This window comes from Lepisosteus oculatus, chromosome 18 (assembly GCF_040954835.1).
Source record: "Lepisosteus oculatus isolate fLepOcu1 chromosome 18, fLepOcu1.hap2, whole genome shotgun sequence".
Lineage (NCBI taxonomy): Eukaryota > Metazoa > Chordata > Actinopteri > Semionotiformes > Lepisosteidae > Lepisosteus > Lepisosteus oculatus.
Genome location: NC_090713.1, coordinates 16,043,714 through 16,059,375, shown reverse-complemented (window position 1 = coordinate 16,059,375; position 15,662 = coordinate 16,043,714). Strand labels below are relative to the sequence as shown.

General features: G+C 37.6%; 1 protein-coding gene across 1 annotated transcript in view; it reads right to left on the bottom strand.

Annotated features, from left to right (window-relative positions):
• The window catches only part of LOC102697920 (NACHT, LRR and PYD domains-containing protein 3-like), a 158,442-nt gene that overhangs the window by 101,921 nt on the left and 40,859 nt on the right, over nt 1-15,662 (bottom strand). Inside the window, exon 8 of the mRNA XM_069180090.1 lies at nt 5,332-7,081. Coding sequence (XP_069036191.1) covers nt 5,332-7,081 — 1,750 coding nt within the window. The remainder of the gene's footprint in view (nt 1-5,331; nt 7,082-15,662) is intronic.

The following is a 15,662-nucleotide window of genomic DNA, read 5'->3' as shown; positions in this document are numbered from 1 at the left end:
TGCTTTATTAGCATGACAGATGGGTACAATCAGTGTTGGGTATTTACTTTGTAATCTGTGGTCCTTTTAACTGTTTTTACATCTACTATATTGCTTTGAGATGCCACTTAAAGGTGATATATAAAATCACGGGTTTAACTTGCTTTAACTCCGCAAGTCTAAGTTCTTGTGTCCGTCCTATCCGAGCCCGAAAGTTTACAATATGTATCTTTATAGCAGGTGGTGTACAGCGTTTTAGTATAGATTACACTTTTCTAAAATGTATTTAAAAAATAAAAACGATTACAATCTAATCTTTCCACGTTTGATCCCAAGATCCGAAGAGAAATAAATCTAAACGGGGAGAAAGCTATGCTGAAAGTTCATTAAGATACTTAGAAGACAAAGATATCAATTTATGTTGCATTTGTCTGATTGTGAAAAAACACATATATTTAAACGCGTTTGCGATTTAAATCAAAACGCGATTGAAATCAATATAAATGTTTATATTGTAATGCATAGGTGACTATTCATTGTTATTAAAATGACTTAAATCCGATCACGTTGTGATATTTAGAAATATAAATTTGTTTGATGCGAGTGAAGTTTTATTTAATCTCTGACCCAGGGAAACGTTTTATTTTTTCAAAGAAATGTTTGTTAAAAAAAAAAGTCATGGCTCCGGCTGGATTCCGGCTTGTGTTGTGGTACATGAATATAATTATATCATTATTAATTTCTTTAGAATCGCTATTCCATATTATATTCCCTTTTAATCAAATTCTAAAAGCATGCTTGTTGACTCCGGTATCACGTTAGTTAAAGACTTCGATGCTTAAAATGTTTAGGGAGAAATGGAATACTGGTGTGTATTTTTTCTTTAAAGTACCAAGACCAGCCATATACTGTATGTTTATGTTCCAAAATTAATATCTTTTATGGCCTTCACACGCGTTACAGTATGCTCCTATTCTTTTTATGCTCAGCTACTAAGATTTCCCTTCAGCGGTAAAATTCCATATAAATATTCAATACTAAAACGGGCACAGTAAAGACATTTAAATCTTTCTACGACCGACCAATGCATCACGAGTGCCCCTGTCGGTCAACCAATCACGTACTGCGGTATTTTGCATCATCGTGCGTCACCATGTGCGAGGCCGTAACCAATTACCTCCCGTACGTGTCTGTGCCGCGCACTTTGAATGGCTGCATCTGTATTTCAACATCTAGAAGCAGCCAGATCCGCTTTATTGACTGCGGTTCTGCTTTTGACATGATCTACCCTCTCCAGCTTTTGGATAAGTTAGCAGATGTTGGTATTGATCAGACTCTATGCTATTTACTGCTGGATTTCCTTTCTGATAGGAATCAGCTGGTGAAGCTGAAGGATACCCTCTCTAAGCCTCTCACTCTGAGCACAGGCACTCCTTGGTGTCTCATCACCTATGCTTTACTCTCTGAACACAAATGACTATTTCATAATCTGGTTAAGTTAAAATGGTCATGTATGCTGATGACACTACTCTCATAGGGCTCATCACAAACAATGGTGAGTCAGTATACAGGAATAAAATAGCTCAATTAGTTAAACAGTGAAAACCTCGACCTTGAAATAAATGATTTCAAGATAAAAGATCTTGTGGTAGACTTTAGGCAAAGCAAAGGAGCACTCTCACCACTATTCATCAAAGGTCAGGCTGTAGAGATGGTGGAAAATTTTAAGTTCCTGTGCACTGTCATCTCCAGCACTCTAAAATGGGAGGTCAACACACCCATTTTGGTCAAGAAAGCTCACCAGAGGCTGTTCTTCCTGAGATAGTCATAGGAAGCAATAAATCTCTGTAACAGTGATCTGTCATCGAGAGTGTTTTGACCTTCTGCATCACTGTGCGGTATGGCAACACTTCTGCCCTGGACAAGAAGCAGGTAGAGAGAGTAGTGTATATCACTTCCAAAACTATAGGATGTCACTTTCCTTCTGTGGTTTCTGAAATGCAAAGCTGTGAAGATTCTCATTGACCCTTCATATACTGCCCAACCTCTGTCTACTTCTCTCCCCTCTGATAAGTAGATAAGGTCTATTAAGACAAGGACTACTAGGTTCTGTAACAGCACCTATCTGGAGGCTGTGAGATGCATAAACTATGCACTTCAACTCTGAGATTTTTGTGCAGCTCCTTTAGGCCCCACTGTTATTTATCTCACTGTTATTTATTTTTTAACTGGTGTTTGTTTAGGGTGTTTTGTGAATGTGCAGAGTGGATGTATTCTGTTATTGGATTTATGTTGCATATTTGTATTGTATTCTTTAACTGTATGAGCTCACTGAATCTATTTCCATACAGCTAGTTAAGGACATAAAGTACTGAACTTGAATTCAGCCATGCAGGCCCTGCTCCATTACAGGGCCATACAGCTCGCCACGACTAGCAGCTCACCAGCCACCTTCATGCTCGGATACAAACTTCTACTTTCCCAGGACAGACTCTGGGCATATCCAGCTCAGACATCTATGGTCTTCCCCATATGCAGGTCACAGAGCAACTGGGTCCAGCTACCTTTTGCCTCTTTGATGCAAGGTGGCATCACCGACATGACCTGGCACTAGTGTTTGTGCTCCTTCCATTTCTGAGATCTAGTATCTTATTTTTATGAGGGATGGGTGACATCACTCAGCCCCCCTACAAAGTGTAGAACAACCAGTCTCATTCATTACTGCTCAATTTGTGGTAGCTCAATTGAAAGAGTTCAATTCCTGGTGGGCCTTTTGTGTGGAGCTTGCATGTTCTCCCCGTGTTCACATGGGTTTCCCCTGGGTGCTGCTTATGGGGGGGGGGGGGGGCAGCTTTCACAGAGCTGTATCAGACACACCCCCCAGTACAAATGTGATGACAAAGTTTGAAACTTGGCAGTCATCTTCAAAAGGCTTAAGAGACTGTGAATGTAAAGTGAATATTTAACAGACATATATTTTAATATATAATAAATAATTCTTAATTCCTGCAGGAAAAGCACATTTCCTACAGATTGTATAGATGCAAACTGACACATCTCAAGAGTATTCAAAATGGATAGAACTGCAGCTGGGACACTCAATTCAAAGGATTTTACAGATAATGGGGACTCCCCTCCACCACCACCAATGTGTAGCAACCACATGATAATGCAAAGGCAGCCAAAGTGCACCAGTATGCTCACTGCACACCACCTATCAGTGGGGAGAGGAACATAGTGATGAAGCCAGTTCATACATGAGTTCCTGGAGCTACTGTAGTCACTTAACCAAATACATACAATTTGATCTTGCTTTATGAAATCAATCTGAAAATACTTAATACAATTTACTAAAGCTATCTGGTTGAGTAGTCTCACTTTGAGAAACAGATTCCTGTTCATGCTACAGTGAAAAGCACTGTTCTTCAGTTTAAACCATGTAAATCTCCAAATGTATTTAAATGCTAAAGAACATTATGGTCATACTGCAACATGACCTGTCTCATTGAAATTGTCATGATATCAAATCCCTCTTTTTTCATGTTTCATCTGTTACACCCCTTCTCCTCCTCTTTGCCCCCTTCTCACTCTGCAGGGGTCCCAGTGTCCTCATCATCAAAGTGGAGAAGAAGGGGGAGGAGGAAGATTGTTGTAGAATATCAAAATATCAAAAAAAGTTTGTCATTTTTGTCTTATTAATTCCTCTTTCTTTTTTAAAATTTACTTATAAAATATATTATGCATAGTGGCCTTAATGATTAGTATTTAAAATCAAACATGCTTTTAAAAACCTCAACTGTGAGTTGTAAACATCTTTAAATTCTCTGACTCTTTCTGAATATCTGGTAGAGCTGATTTTTACTCACAGTATTCACATTTTGCTTACTATTTTGCTAAATAGTATACTATTTTAATATTTCACTGTGATATATAATAATAATAACTCAGTATAGTACACATTATCGTATTTTATTACTAAAAAAAGAGTCTTTCTTTGATAGTAAAATATTGCATTGGTCAGGAATTGGTCAGAGCTGTCTCACAGGTGAAAATTCTACCACTTAACCTAAACATCACTCAGTTCACAAGCCTTTCATTTTCCATTACAACAATAAAAACAGCAAAATGTATTTAAAACAAGCATATTTCCAAGAAAACCACAGGTGACTGAGTTAAACAATTCCTTACCAATGTATATGAAAAATGTAGAATATGCAATCACTACCAGCTAGATAGATTTTATTTCATATATATATATATTTCAGCCAGCAGCCATATTTTAAATAATAAATTAATATTGTTAATGATGTTAAGAAACTTATTATTTTCAGCTTCCAAAAATTTATTTAAATGATTGGATATTAATATTCTATACTAAGTGCATTTAAAGAAATAAGGCAACATATTAAATAAAGCTGATGTTTTCTCTAATGTCTAATGCACTACAAGTGCCACCTATCGATCTTCTTTGGCCAGTGATCTTTCTGTGGGCGATGTACTGCAGTGGTGTATAGGGGCTTCATCTGTACAGTCCTTGCCTGCTTCAGGCTGTAGCAAGTCTGACTTGTGCAATTTCTACAGACACAAACTAGTCAGAGATAAGACAAAGTTTTCAGAAGGAATGCAATTCCTACCTTCAGCTGTCATTCATTCTTAAATCATTTTACTGGATGATTTAAACCTTTAGGATTCCAGCTCACAAAGCTGTCTGTATGAATTTGATTAATTACAATTCAGTATGAGGCATATTATAAAATACACTAGTCAATGAGGGATAGTGATATAGTGGAATATCAAAATAATTAAAAAACTAGACCATAAAATAAACAGAAAAAAGTCAGAAAGAAAACAAAATCCCTACAGCCTCCCCCAGCCCAACCAAACCCCTTTCCAAAACAGTTGCCCTGGAAATGAGTAGTACACGGAGGTCTCGAAAATGGCATGAACCTTCGATGCCCGCAGCAGCAATTCCCTGACTTCATACAGGTAAAAGCACATGATGACAGAGCGAGGCCCTGGACTGTGCACATGAGAGCTGGGGGTCAAGTACATCTTTGCCCAGCAGCTCCAAAAAAAGAAAAAAAAACTCAGAATAGAAATAGTAACATGATGCATTACACCTGCAGCTGGAGTGTCTGAAGGATGAATTGTGAATTTTTCCATATATTTATGTATATATATATTATATATATATGTTAAGACATTGTACCATACAATCAATAACAAATTATTTTTATACATAATTTTTAAAAAGTAAAAAATAGTTAATTGAGGGATTTAATGTTGAAAATTAAAAACTGTTCTAGAGTATAAGTTCGGATCTTGTATGTAAAGTAAATCTGAGGTACTTACCTAAGGGTTTTTGTTATCTTTGCCACAGGTAGCAATCTCCCTGTACACTCCTCTGATGTAGCATATTCACTCATGTCAAAGACATCAATCTCTTTCTCAGACAGCAGTGAGAAATAGGCGAGTGCTGAACACTGGGAAGGTGAAAGTCTTTGTCTTGAATGTTTTACTTTATCCAGAGTCACATTGAACTCATCCATTAAAGACTTGTCCTTCAGTTCACTCAGACAGTGGAAAAGGTTGATGCATCTTTCAGGAGAGGACGTTTCTCTAATGAGTTTCTTGATGTGTTCTGTTGTTTTCTGGATGTCACTGGGGTAATTTTGAATGTGTGACAGGAATCCCTTCAAAAGCTCCTGGTTGTTCTTCATTCCCATTCCCAAAAGGAATCGGACAAACAGGTCAAGGTGACCAGTCCTGCTCTGGATGGCCCTTCCCAGGACAACTTCATTTAAGTGGAACAGTGTGGAGGCTGGTGAGTTTCCTTTCTCCAGTGGGTTAATATTGCTGTTTTGATGGGAACCTAGAACATACAGAGCTGCATAATACTCCTGGACAGTCAGGTGTAAAAAGGAGTACACCTTTTCCTGAAATAAGACTGAATCTTGTTTGAATATTTCCTTGAACAACCCTGAGTGAAGTGAACAGTTGTTAAGATCAATGTTGTACTTTTTCAGATCTTTGTCATTGAACACAATTATGTTTTTCTCCAGACTTTCAAATGCCAGCTTTCCCAGCTTCAGAATTGCTTCGTGATGTGACTTGAGGACATTTTCTTTCTCTTCTTTCTCTTCCTTTGCCGTCAGTAAGACAAGCAGAAAATTTGTATAGAAATCTGTCAGAGTTCTTGGACTCTCCCCAGTGTTCTCTTCCAATGCGTGCTCCAGAATAGTTACTACAATCCAGCAGAAAACAGGGACATGACACATCATGTAAAGACTCCTCTGTGTCTTTAAATGTGAAATTATTCTGTCTGCTAGAGCTCTTTCCTTACACTTCTTTCTGATGTACTCTTCCTTCTGCTGGTCTTCAAACCCCTGGACTTCTGTCACCCTGCTGATGAGCTCTGGAGGGATCTGACCTGCTGCAGCCATTCTGGAAGTGATCCAGATGGAGGTGTCAACAGGAAAGTTACCATTGATGAGGTTTATTATCAAAATGTCCACTGAAGTTGTTTTTTTCACATCAGAGCAGATCTGGTTTCTTCTAAAGTTCAAAGGATGTCTGCTTCCATCCAGACCATCAAAGATGAACAGGACTTTACAACGGTCTAAAATATTAGCAGATGATTTAATTTCTGGGCAGAAACACTGAACAAGTTCCTGTAAACTCATTTCTGATTTGATCAAATTCAATTTACAGAATGGAAGAAAAAATATAAAATCAAAGTCCTGGGTGTCTTTTCCAGTAGCCCAGTCGAGAATAAATTTCTGCACAGAGAATGTTTTCCCGATGCCAGCGACTCCCTTCATCAGTACAGTCCTAATGGGTCTTGTCTGCCCTGGCAGTGGCTTGAAAATATCGCTGCACTTGATGGAGCGGATCTCTGATTTCGTGATTTTGGAGACGGTCTCTACCTGCATGACCTCATGTCCATGGTTCACCTCAACACAGCTGCCCTCAGTTATCCACACGTGTGTAAAGACATCATTGAGGAGGGTCTGCTCTCCTGGCTTAGCAATTCCCTCAGACACAACTTCAAGCTTCCTCTTTAGAGTTTCCTTGTGTTTGTCTTTCAGTGTCTGCAGCCACCCTGAAACAGACAGAACACATGATAGTAAAGACACAGTCTGAGGCTGCAGGAGAAACCCTGGCAGTGTATTGATATATCTCTTATAGGGACACCAGCTATTGAGGTTTAAATTTGCAAGAGTAAGACACAATCAGAACAGATGGACACAGATAAAATCAAGTCACAGACATAGTCCATCAGAGCTCCAGACAGCAGCTCCTCATTTTTAATGTCCCTCTGATAGTCATGTTCTGCTCTCTCACAGCCTGACAGACTCACCCTGTCATAAGGAGAGTTTCCACACAGGGGATATTTCCATTCCTAAGAATGAAGACTACTTTACTACTCTAGATATTGGAAAGCTGAGCTGAAATTAATTCATGATGTTTACAGACCGTTGTGGCAAAAGCCAAATGAGTCACAATATTAACTGGAATACACTATTCTTAAAAAAATATTTAAAATATGTATTCACTGAATTGATGTGATAATTGAATTTATCAGATCAATTAGAAATTGGTACAGTAAAAGCAATATTTGCACATGGATTAAAAGTACATAATAAATAATTTATTAATACAACAACAGAATGTGAACAGTAAACTCACTACAAGAGTACATATACAGTGTCTATAGAACTCCCTTTAAAAATGGTCAACTTTTTTTGCCTAATAGTTTGGACCTGACATCCTACCTTCAACATCCAAGTGAACAATATTCTACAACATTTTTAGCAAACTAATAGTGGATAAGAGTCCACCCACTTGTAGCAGTGATTCTTAATTAGCTCACATGTACCCAATTACCATCAGAATCACATGTATTTGATTGATAAAAATAAAGTAACAGTACAGTAACACACAGGAGAAATATAATCAACGATAATGAAATTCAAGAAACAAGGGTGGGTGAACACAGTAAATCCTTGGTTTAACAGACTAATAGAGGAAGGGGTCCATTATTGTTGAATGTCTGTTAAATTGCAGTGACTTTTTTTCAACCCAAAACACACAATTATATATAGATTATACTAAAATATTTGTTTTCTGTATCTTTTGACTTATATTTTTAAGAATTACAATAATCACTATGAAAATTGTCTTATGTCATAAATATACAGCACAAGCTCTATATTTAATGTGTCATAAATATACTGTACTGTATAAGATTCACTGAAACATATGGAACCCATCAAGCACGTGACCCAGCCCAATAGTGCACTACTTATATTCCTGAATTTTATTTTTCAAACTATTTTAACCTTATTTTAATATTTGTGAATTCCCTCATTATTGCAGGGAAAGGAAAGGCATTTCTGATTTTACAAACAAAATACCCGTTTAACAGATTTTGTGTGGTTAATCCACAGTGTGTTATGAGAAGCATGTCAAACTGAGGGTTTACTGTACCTGCAAACAGACCTGAGATCACCAGGGGACCCCTCAATGTGCAGGGCGACATATTGTTTCATTATACATATTTAAATGTGAGTAAATAATTCCCTTTAATGGCTCTTTAATGTGCTAGACTAGGCTGTTACGTTAATGTTTGTTAGTTAAATTATAATAGTATGAGTTGTGAATGGAAGTGTAGTGGTATGTTTCACTGTTAATGTAGTAAATGTCTCATCATCAAGTTCAAGTTCACGTTTATTGTCATTATAGTCATACACAGGTATATGGTATAATGAAATGCTATTTAGCTGGCTCTCAGATGGTAAGTAGTACAAAAGACAAGAATACAATTGTGTAAGAAAAGAAAGACAGAGACAACAGGCAATGTGCAAAACAACAACAGATGGTGTGCAAAACAACAGCATGTAACAGGTAATGTGCAAAACAACAACAGATGTGCCAAATCATACCACTGCCATACCACAGTAGCAGCAATGCTTATTAATAAGACAGAATAAGGTGTTGCTGTGCTTTCCTAAATGAGGCCCCATCTCTCTCATGCTCAACTCTGTGGTGAGATTCTTGGGAACATCTGGATTGCAGTCCTAGATATCAGAGGTCATTGTTACTCATCACTCACCTTGATCAACCAGTCATACAGAACAGAAACACTAATTTAATTTATTGTTTCTTTCTACAAATACAGTTTACAGAATCATTAGTAATTGTGTACGGTATACACCAATTAGAAAACAATTTCATTTTAGTTTTTGATTGTAAAATATATTATACATAGTAACTTTAAAAACATGTTATATTTAAAAACCAACAAAAAACAGGTCAGTAGTTTGAACACATGATGCACACCATGATCTCACACACAAGGGTTACAGAAAGGGTTAATAACTTCTGTTTTAAAAGCTTTTTTTTAAAGAATGTTTCAAAATATGTGTCTGTTGTGACTGATAGTACAATGGTAAAAATAACCGAGCTTCTACTGTTTATCACCTAATATTGTGAGTCATACATGTACCTGTGTGTTGTACCAGTGATGCAGTTGTTGGGGTTGTACAGTATTACAACACAGGTTCAGTCTGAGGATTTTCAATTTAGTCTTTCAAATAAATTTTGAAAGACAAGCAGCTTCTATGTTGATGTAGGTGATTTTACAATACATTGTATAAGCATTCTATTTATTTGTGGAATAATTTGTCTGGCATATTGTTGAGTCACATTGTTAGGCTTTATACTATCTACAGCAGTGTTCTGGTGCTATGAGGAAAAAAAATCATACATTGTCTCACAATCAGGATTTTTTAACTTCTAATTAGGACATCATAAACTCTTATAGTTTGTAGGATTTTGGATACCACTCTTGTACAGGGCAGGCTTCATTAAGGCTTTATAAGTAACATAAACATTTGTTGTTATGGCAAGAGGTTACTTTCTAAAAGTTACTTACACATACAGTACAAATACAGTTGCTACTGTTCCTGCTGTAACAATTATGTAAAATAGTAGTAGGACTAAATATAGATTATGTTAATGTGTACATAAATCTTGAAAAAAAAACTATTCACAAAAGGCAGAATAAACTAATTCATAGTTCAAAATAAACTAATTTTTACATATATGACAGAGTAATTTTGCTTTATTTATTTAGTAATTTTGAAAGATTGAGGTGGTGCCAAAAGTCTGCAGCCCACTGAAGAAGAGGAAGAAGAAGATGGGTAGAAATTCAGATGGGGAACCAGTTGCAACAACAAAGGGGAGAAGAACTGGATCCCAGTGTGCACTGGGCTCAGAGGAAAGGAGCTCAGCTTAATGTGGGTTTCTAAAGGTATGCTGACAGGAGGGAAAGCAACAGAGCAGGACCTGGTTCAAGAAGCCCAGCTGAAGCAGCAGTGGAGTTTACATGATCAGGGACGCAGAGCTCCACGAGGACACATGTGCTCCAGCAGCTGGGAACAGTTAACTGAGGATCAGTAGCTGGCTGTTAGAGTCAGAGTATGGTTCTTACAGGAGCAGCTGCAGCAGGTAGTTTAACCTACAGTAGCTCTGCAGGACTTTGTGCAGTCAGAAAGTATACCTCTGAACAGCCATTAGTCTTTCACAACTAACATAATGAAACTGTTTAAAAACAGTGGTTCAGATATTTGAATAAAAGATCGAAAATCATTAAGAAAGGATTGGAGATGATGTTCAACATATTATACAGAGTATAATAAACTGGAACAAGCATGGGTTAAAAAGATATTAGAAAGAACAACAGAGGATATGTGAAAAAAGAAATGAATATTGTAATTGAGGCAAAAATAAGGTTTATTTCAGTATCACAACAGCAAGAAAACATTAATGAAGTAAAATTGACATCTCAGACCTTGCAGAGGATACTTATTAAAACAGTTTAAGTTTTCTATGTCTCAGTAACAGGGAAACTGGATCTGGAGTGTCAAGTATACAAACAGGACACTAGAGGGAGGCATATAAATACTCTAGGGGAGTACTGTATGTGCTTTCAATCAGCAGGAGTTTATTAGGGGATTGGGGTCACCTGTGTGAAGCCAGGCTTTCCTATGTGAGCATTCAGGGAGTGAATGGTCCCTGTCGGCTCAGGGGAGTCAGACTTCCCCACTGACAGACATGACAATGAAAAGACAAGTCTCATGCCGAGACCTAGGGCTAGTGTTCAGGTCCTTACTTTGAGGTTTGGCAGTAAGACTCAGGCTCTTGCAATGAGACCTAGTGAAAAATCAAACCCCAGAAGGAGCCCAGTACCAGCTGCAGCCCTGGAGGAGACTGAGAAAGGCTACTGACAGCCTGTTCTGAAGGTGTGCGAGAACAGGGCTGTCTGAGGGAAATGTCTGCTCAGGTTTGAGTAAGACAGTCAGTCGAATTTCAAGGGAAACTTTGTGGAGAAATATTTGGTATTAGTACAAACTTAAAAGCTCCAGAACTAGGAGTGAGTTATATGAGAGAAGGAAACTCCTAGAGATTTGTGTTATTTGCTTATTTGAGAGGAGAAGTTGGTTTTCATGAAAGTCGCAGCCCCAGTGTTTCCGTGTCGGCTTGTCATTAAAAAGAAGAGAGAGTGGGCAAAATGGACATGACAGAGTTGAGGCTTTATTCCACTGCAACTTATTCTTGAAGTAAAACAAGGTTAAGAAAGGCGTACAGTTACAGATGAATTCGAGTTAAAGAAGTTACATACAATGATATAGGTCCAGACGCAGAAAAAAGATCCAGTCATGTCAGGAGTTAATGTGTGCAAGTTCCTAACATTTAGCTACCATCAAAGGGGAATCTGTCAGAAACTCCTAAGGTTTTTAATGCAAGTTAAATGGATTTAAATTGACCACATTATCTCTTCAGCACAGCCTTCAGCAGGTGACAATTTAAAGATACAAAACATAATGCATTGGGAGCCTCTGAAAGAAATGGACTGTTTTAGTCCTGAAAAAAGCAGACTATGAGTGGATATGATACAGGAACACCCTTTTCCTGTGTTACATAAGTCTGAACTTTATTCTCTTCTTGTGTTTTTGTGCTGAAAATTAAAAGTAACCTGTAATATAGTTGTCAGGGAAACACCAAAGTGATTTTATTTCATTATTTACTACGTATTTTATTTTGCATTACTGAACAGTACAGTGTAGGGTAATGAAATGTATAGTACCGTATTTTGTTAGGGCTAATCAGATCATATCATCCCTGTTCTAGCAAAGCATCACCTCAGACAAGCAATTTCCACCAGAAATTTTAAAATAGATCTTAAAACCCTTCTTTTCCAGCAAACCTATCAACTTCCAGTACTATATACTAATTTGATATCTTTTTCCTTTTTAGTTACTGTAATATTAAGTTGCTTGACTTCTTTTTTAGCTTTTCTTTTATGTAAAGCACATTGAGATTCATTGGAATGGAATCTGCTACAGTATATACATTAATTGTATTATTATTATTATTAGAGATTTATCTGGAGGTCATTTTCTCTTTGGTGCAGAAGGAAGGTCTGTCTCTCCTGCTGGTCTGTGTAGGTGTTATATACAGTAGCGGTTCAATACTTAATAGAGAGTCTGGGGTGTCCTCTCAGTATATTCAGGTATATTCTCATGATATTTTTACAATTTAGCAGTTATAATTATTTATTATCACACTCTTTTCTGTAAATGTCTATTTTTGTAACCCCTACACATAACAATGTCATTTATAAATTCAATGAAAGTTAATACTCAGTACTCACACTCCAATGTTTACTGTTTTTACTGGAGAGCATATTTTTATATATTTATATTTTAACTTATATTATGCTAGATTTGTAATTTAATTATTTTAATTATAGGATTTTAAAACTTTTTGATTTCATTATTTAATTTTTCTGCCCCTATATCTACATCAACAGGGGAAGTTTCCTTTCTCTCTCTACCTCATTGTAAAAGCAAGAACTTGTGACATGTTCAAGCAGAAGAGTGACAGAACACCCAGGGAGACCCGGCTGATTGAGGGCTCAGATGGTCCTTGACAGAGGGAAAGTGATGGGACATGAAAATGGAAAAGTGATTAAAGAATAATTGATTACTGACCGACAGGGCTTAATCAGCCCAAGCCAGACAGTAATGGAAAAGAAAACAAAAAAAAAGTTCAACAGAACTGGCCAGTGGAACAAGGATGGTCCCAGGTGGTCAGCTAGAAAAGAAACCAAGTGAGGCACAATGGTCTGGGAGATGCCAGCTGTTTGCATCACTGGTGACCAAAGAGAGATTTTGGCACTGCAAAGCACCAGCCCCAAGTTAAACCCCTCATCGCAGCCCGCTGACTTGAATCTGGGACCCTCAGCTCTGGGATGGAACCAGCTACTGACCCCCTAGAAGAAAAGATGGCCATATGGTTCTGTGACACAGCTCTACAAGGAGTCAAGGATGCAGGTCAGGAAAAAGTAAAGCAGTCTCATCAGAACACAGCTGTGCCTTTACCCGGAGGCGTAACTGAGAGGAAGGGCCCCACTAAAACTGGTGAGGCAGGAAACCCCCACACAGTGGATCAGTCACAGACCCCAAAGCCGGTGATTCAACAAATGTGCTCTATGGAGGGTTTCCTCCAAGACCAGGCCAGGGATGTGATGTCAGCTCAGTCTGCCAGGTTCAGCTCTCTGACTGGGTATCTGATTCTGGCATCCTCTGGATCAACTGGGGGAGACATCTGTGATGGTCGGGAGGCAATGGACTCATCCTAAATTCCCTTTCAGCTCTCAGAGCTGTACAGATGCAGCCATTCAAAACGAGCAGGGTATGCTGCGGTACAAAGCGGTGGGCGTGTCCATCAAAACGGGTCAGAACACGTAATTTCGTGTCATACTGCATTTTACTGCATTTAAATTAAATTATGTTAATAGTATCCAGAATCACCTTGTAAAACCGCCAGGTGGAGCTAATAAAGTTTAACCTCGAGCTGTCATCAGAAAACACCCAGTTTCGAATCCCGATCACTGCTGAGGGACAATCTTTATCCAATTAAGAATTTAAGTTGTATACTCTTTAGACTATTAATTTTAAACTGTGTATTACAGCATGTTAATCATTAAACATTAAAAAGTTGGTATATTTTATAAAAGCAAGATTGCTCAGTTGGACAAAGGTACACAACCTACCACCTTTATCATAAATATTTTAATTATGCAGAAATATTTTATGCATCAAAGTGTTTACTGAAGATATTACTAATAATATTAATAATGAATGACCTTGGACAAGCTGTAACCTCAAGGTATTACCCTGGTCCACTTACTTTGTAACCGTCTTTGTAAATGAAAAGACTAATTTTTCATTGACAAAAAGTAACACCACAGCATTTTATTGATCCGATCATGTATTCATTTCCAATCATACAAAGTAAGTATTGAGAATCTCTGATTCACCATGCCTTTCACATGCAATATTAATTTAGAAACATAAACATATCATGTAAACTGTATATGGTTGGTATTGGTATTTTAAAGAAAAAAATACACACCAGTATTCCATTTCTCCCTAAACATTTTAAGTGCCCCTGTCAGTCATTTTGGCCAGCCAATCATGTACCGCGGTATGCCGCGGTGGCTTGTGGGTAGATGCGTGCGTTACGGGTCTGTACCGCGAAGTTTGAACGGCTGCATCTATATATACTTTTACAAAAAGTTGTCAATTTGTTTTAAGCCCTCTGACCAACAATAAAGCTTGTGCAGTGAGGCATTGCAACTTGCCAATCACACGAAAGCTGTTAGTCCGTATCGAGGTCACCGGGGGGTACTCCTGTCTCCCCCGATGACACTTTTTATTTTTAAGATAAACGCGAGATAAACAACGCACATGCACGTATTCTCCAATATCACCACAACAAAACCATAAAGTTTGTTTTCACAGACATGACACTATTATGCAATAAACCAATATATTAATGAACTAGCAGAATCCCAACAAAAACACCCGGCTACCCGGCCAGCACAGCATGTCAATATCATACATTTTTACCAACAAAACCGCAAAAGCAAAAACCAGCAAATATATATATATATCCCATGTTTTTACCTTATTCTGAAGCATGATATATATCCAAAATAACCCAGACTAGTATATCTCAAGAGCTGGAGACTAGTAAACGTAATTGATTACGTAGTAAATGTTTGAAGAACGACCGCTAGAAATAAGACGATCTGATTGGTAAAAACTGCTGTCTTTCATTGTATTTTCAGCCATTCAGAGCCCTTAGGGGGTTAGACTTCCTCCAGAAGCTTCAGGCTGCATTTTTAGCTGTCAATGATTGACTCAGAAGTGGTAATCAATTAGTTTTTTATCAGTGCTCCTTTTTTTCCAACACCAGAAGGCAACTCTGAGGTTTTTTTCATTACATAACAGCAGATAAAGGCTCTCTAGCAGTGTCTAAAGGTTTTTATAGCAATTGCAATGGTTATTATTCTTATTTTCAATATTTTCATGATTTTTTATTAATTTATTTATTTCATTCCAGGTCCAGTCTTCACAAAACATGATGTAGATTTTTTTCTAATTGATCAATTTGTCCCAGATTTTTATCCAAGCTAGTAGTTACCTAGAACAAGGTTTTCAAATCATTCCCAGGCCCTTGACATGCATATAGTTGAAAAATCTGACCTCTGAAGAAGAAGAAAAAAACATGTTCGCCAGCTGTTTTTTGGGTTTTTTTTCATATGCTTG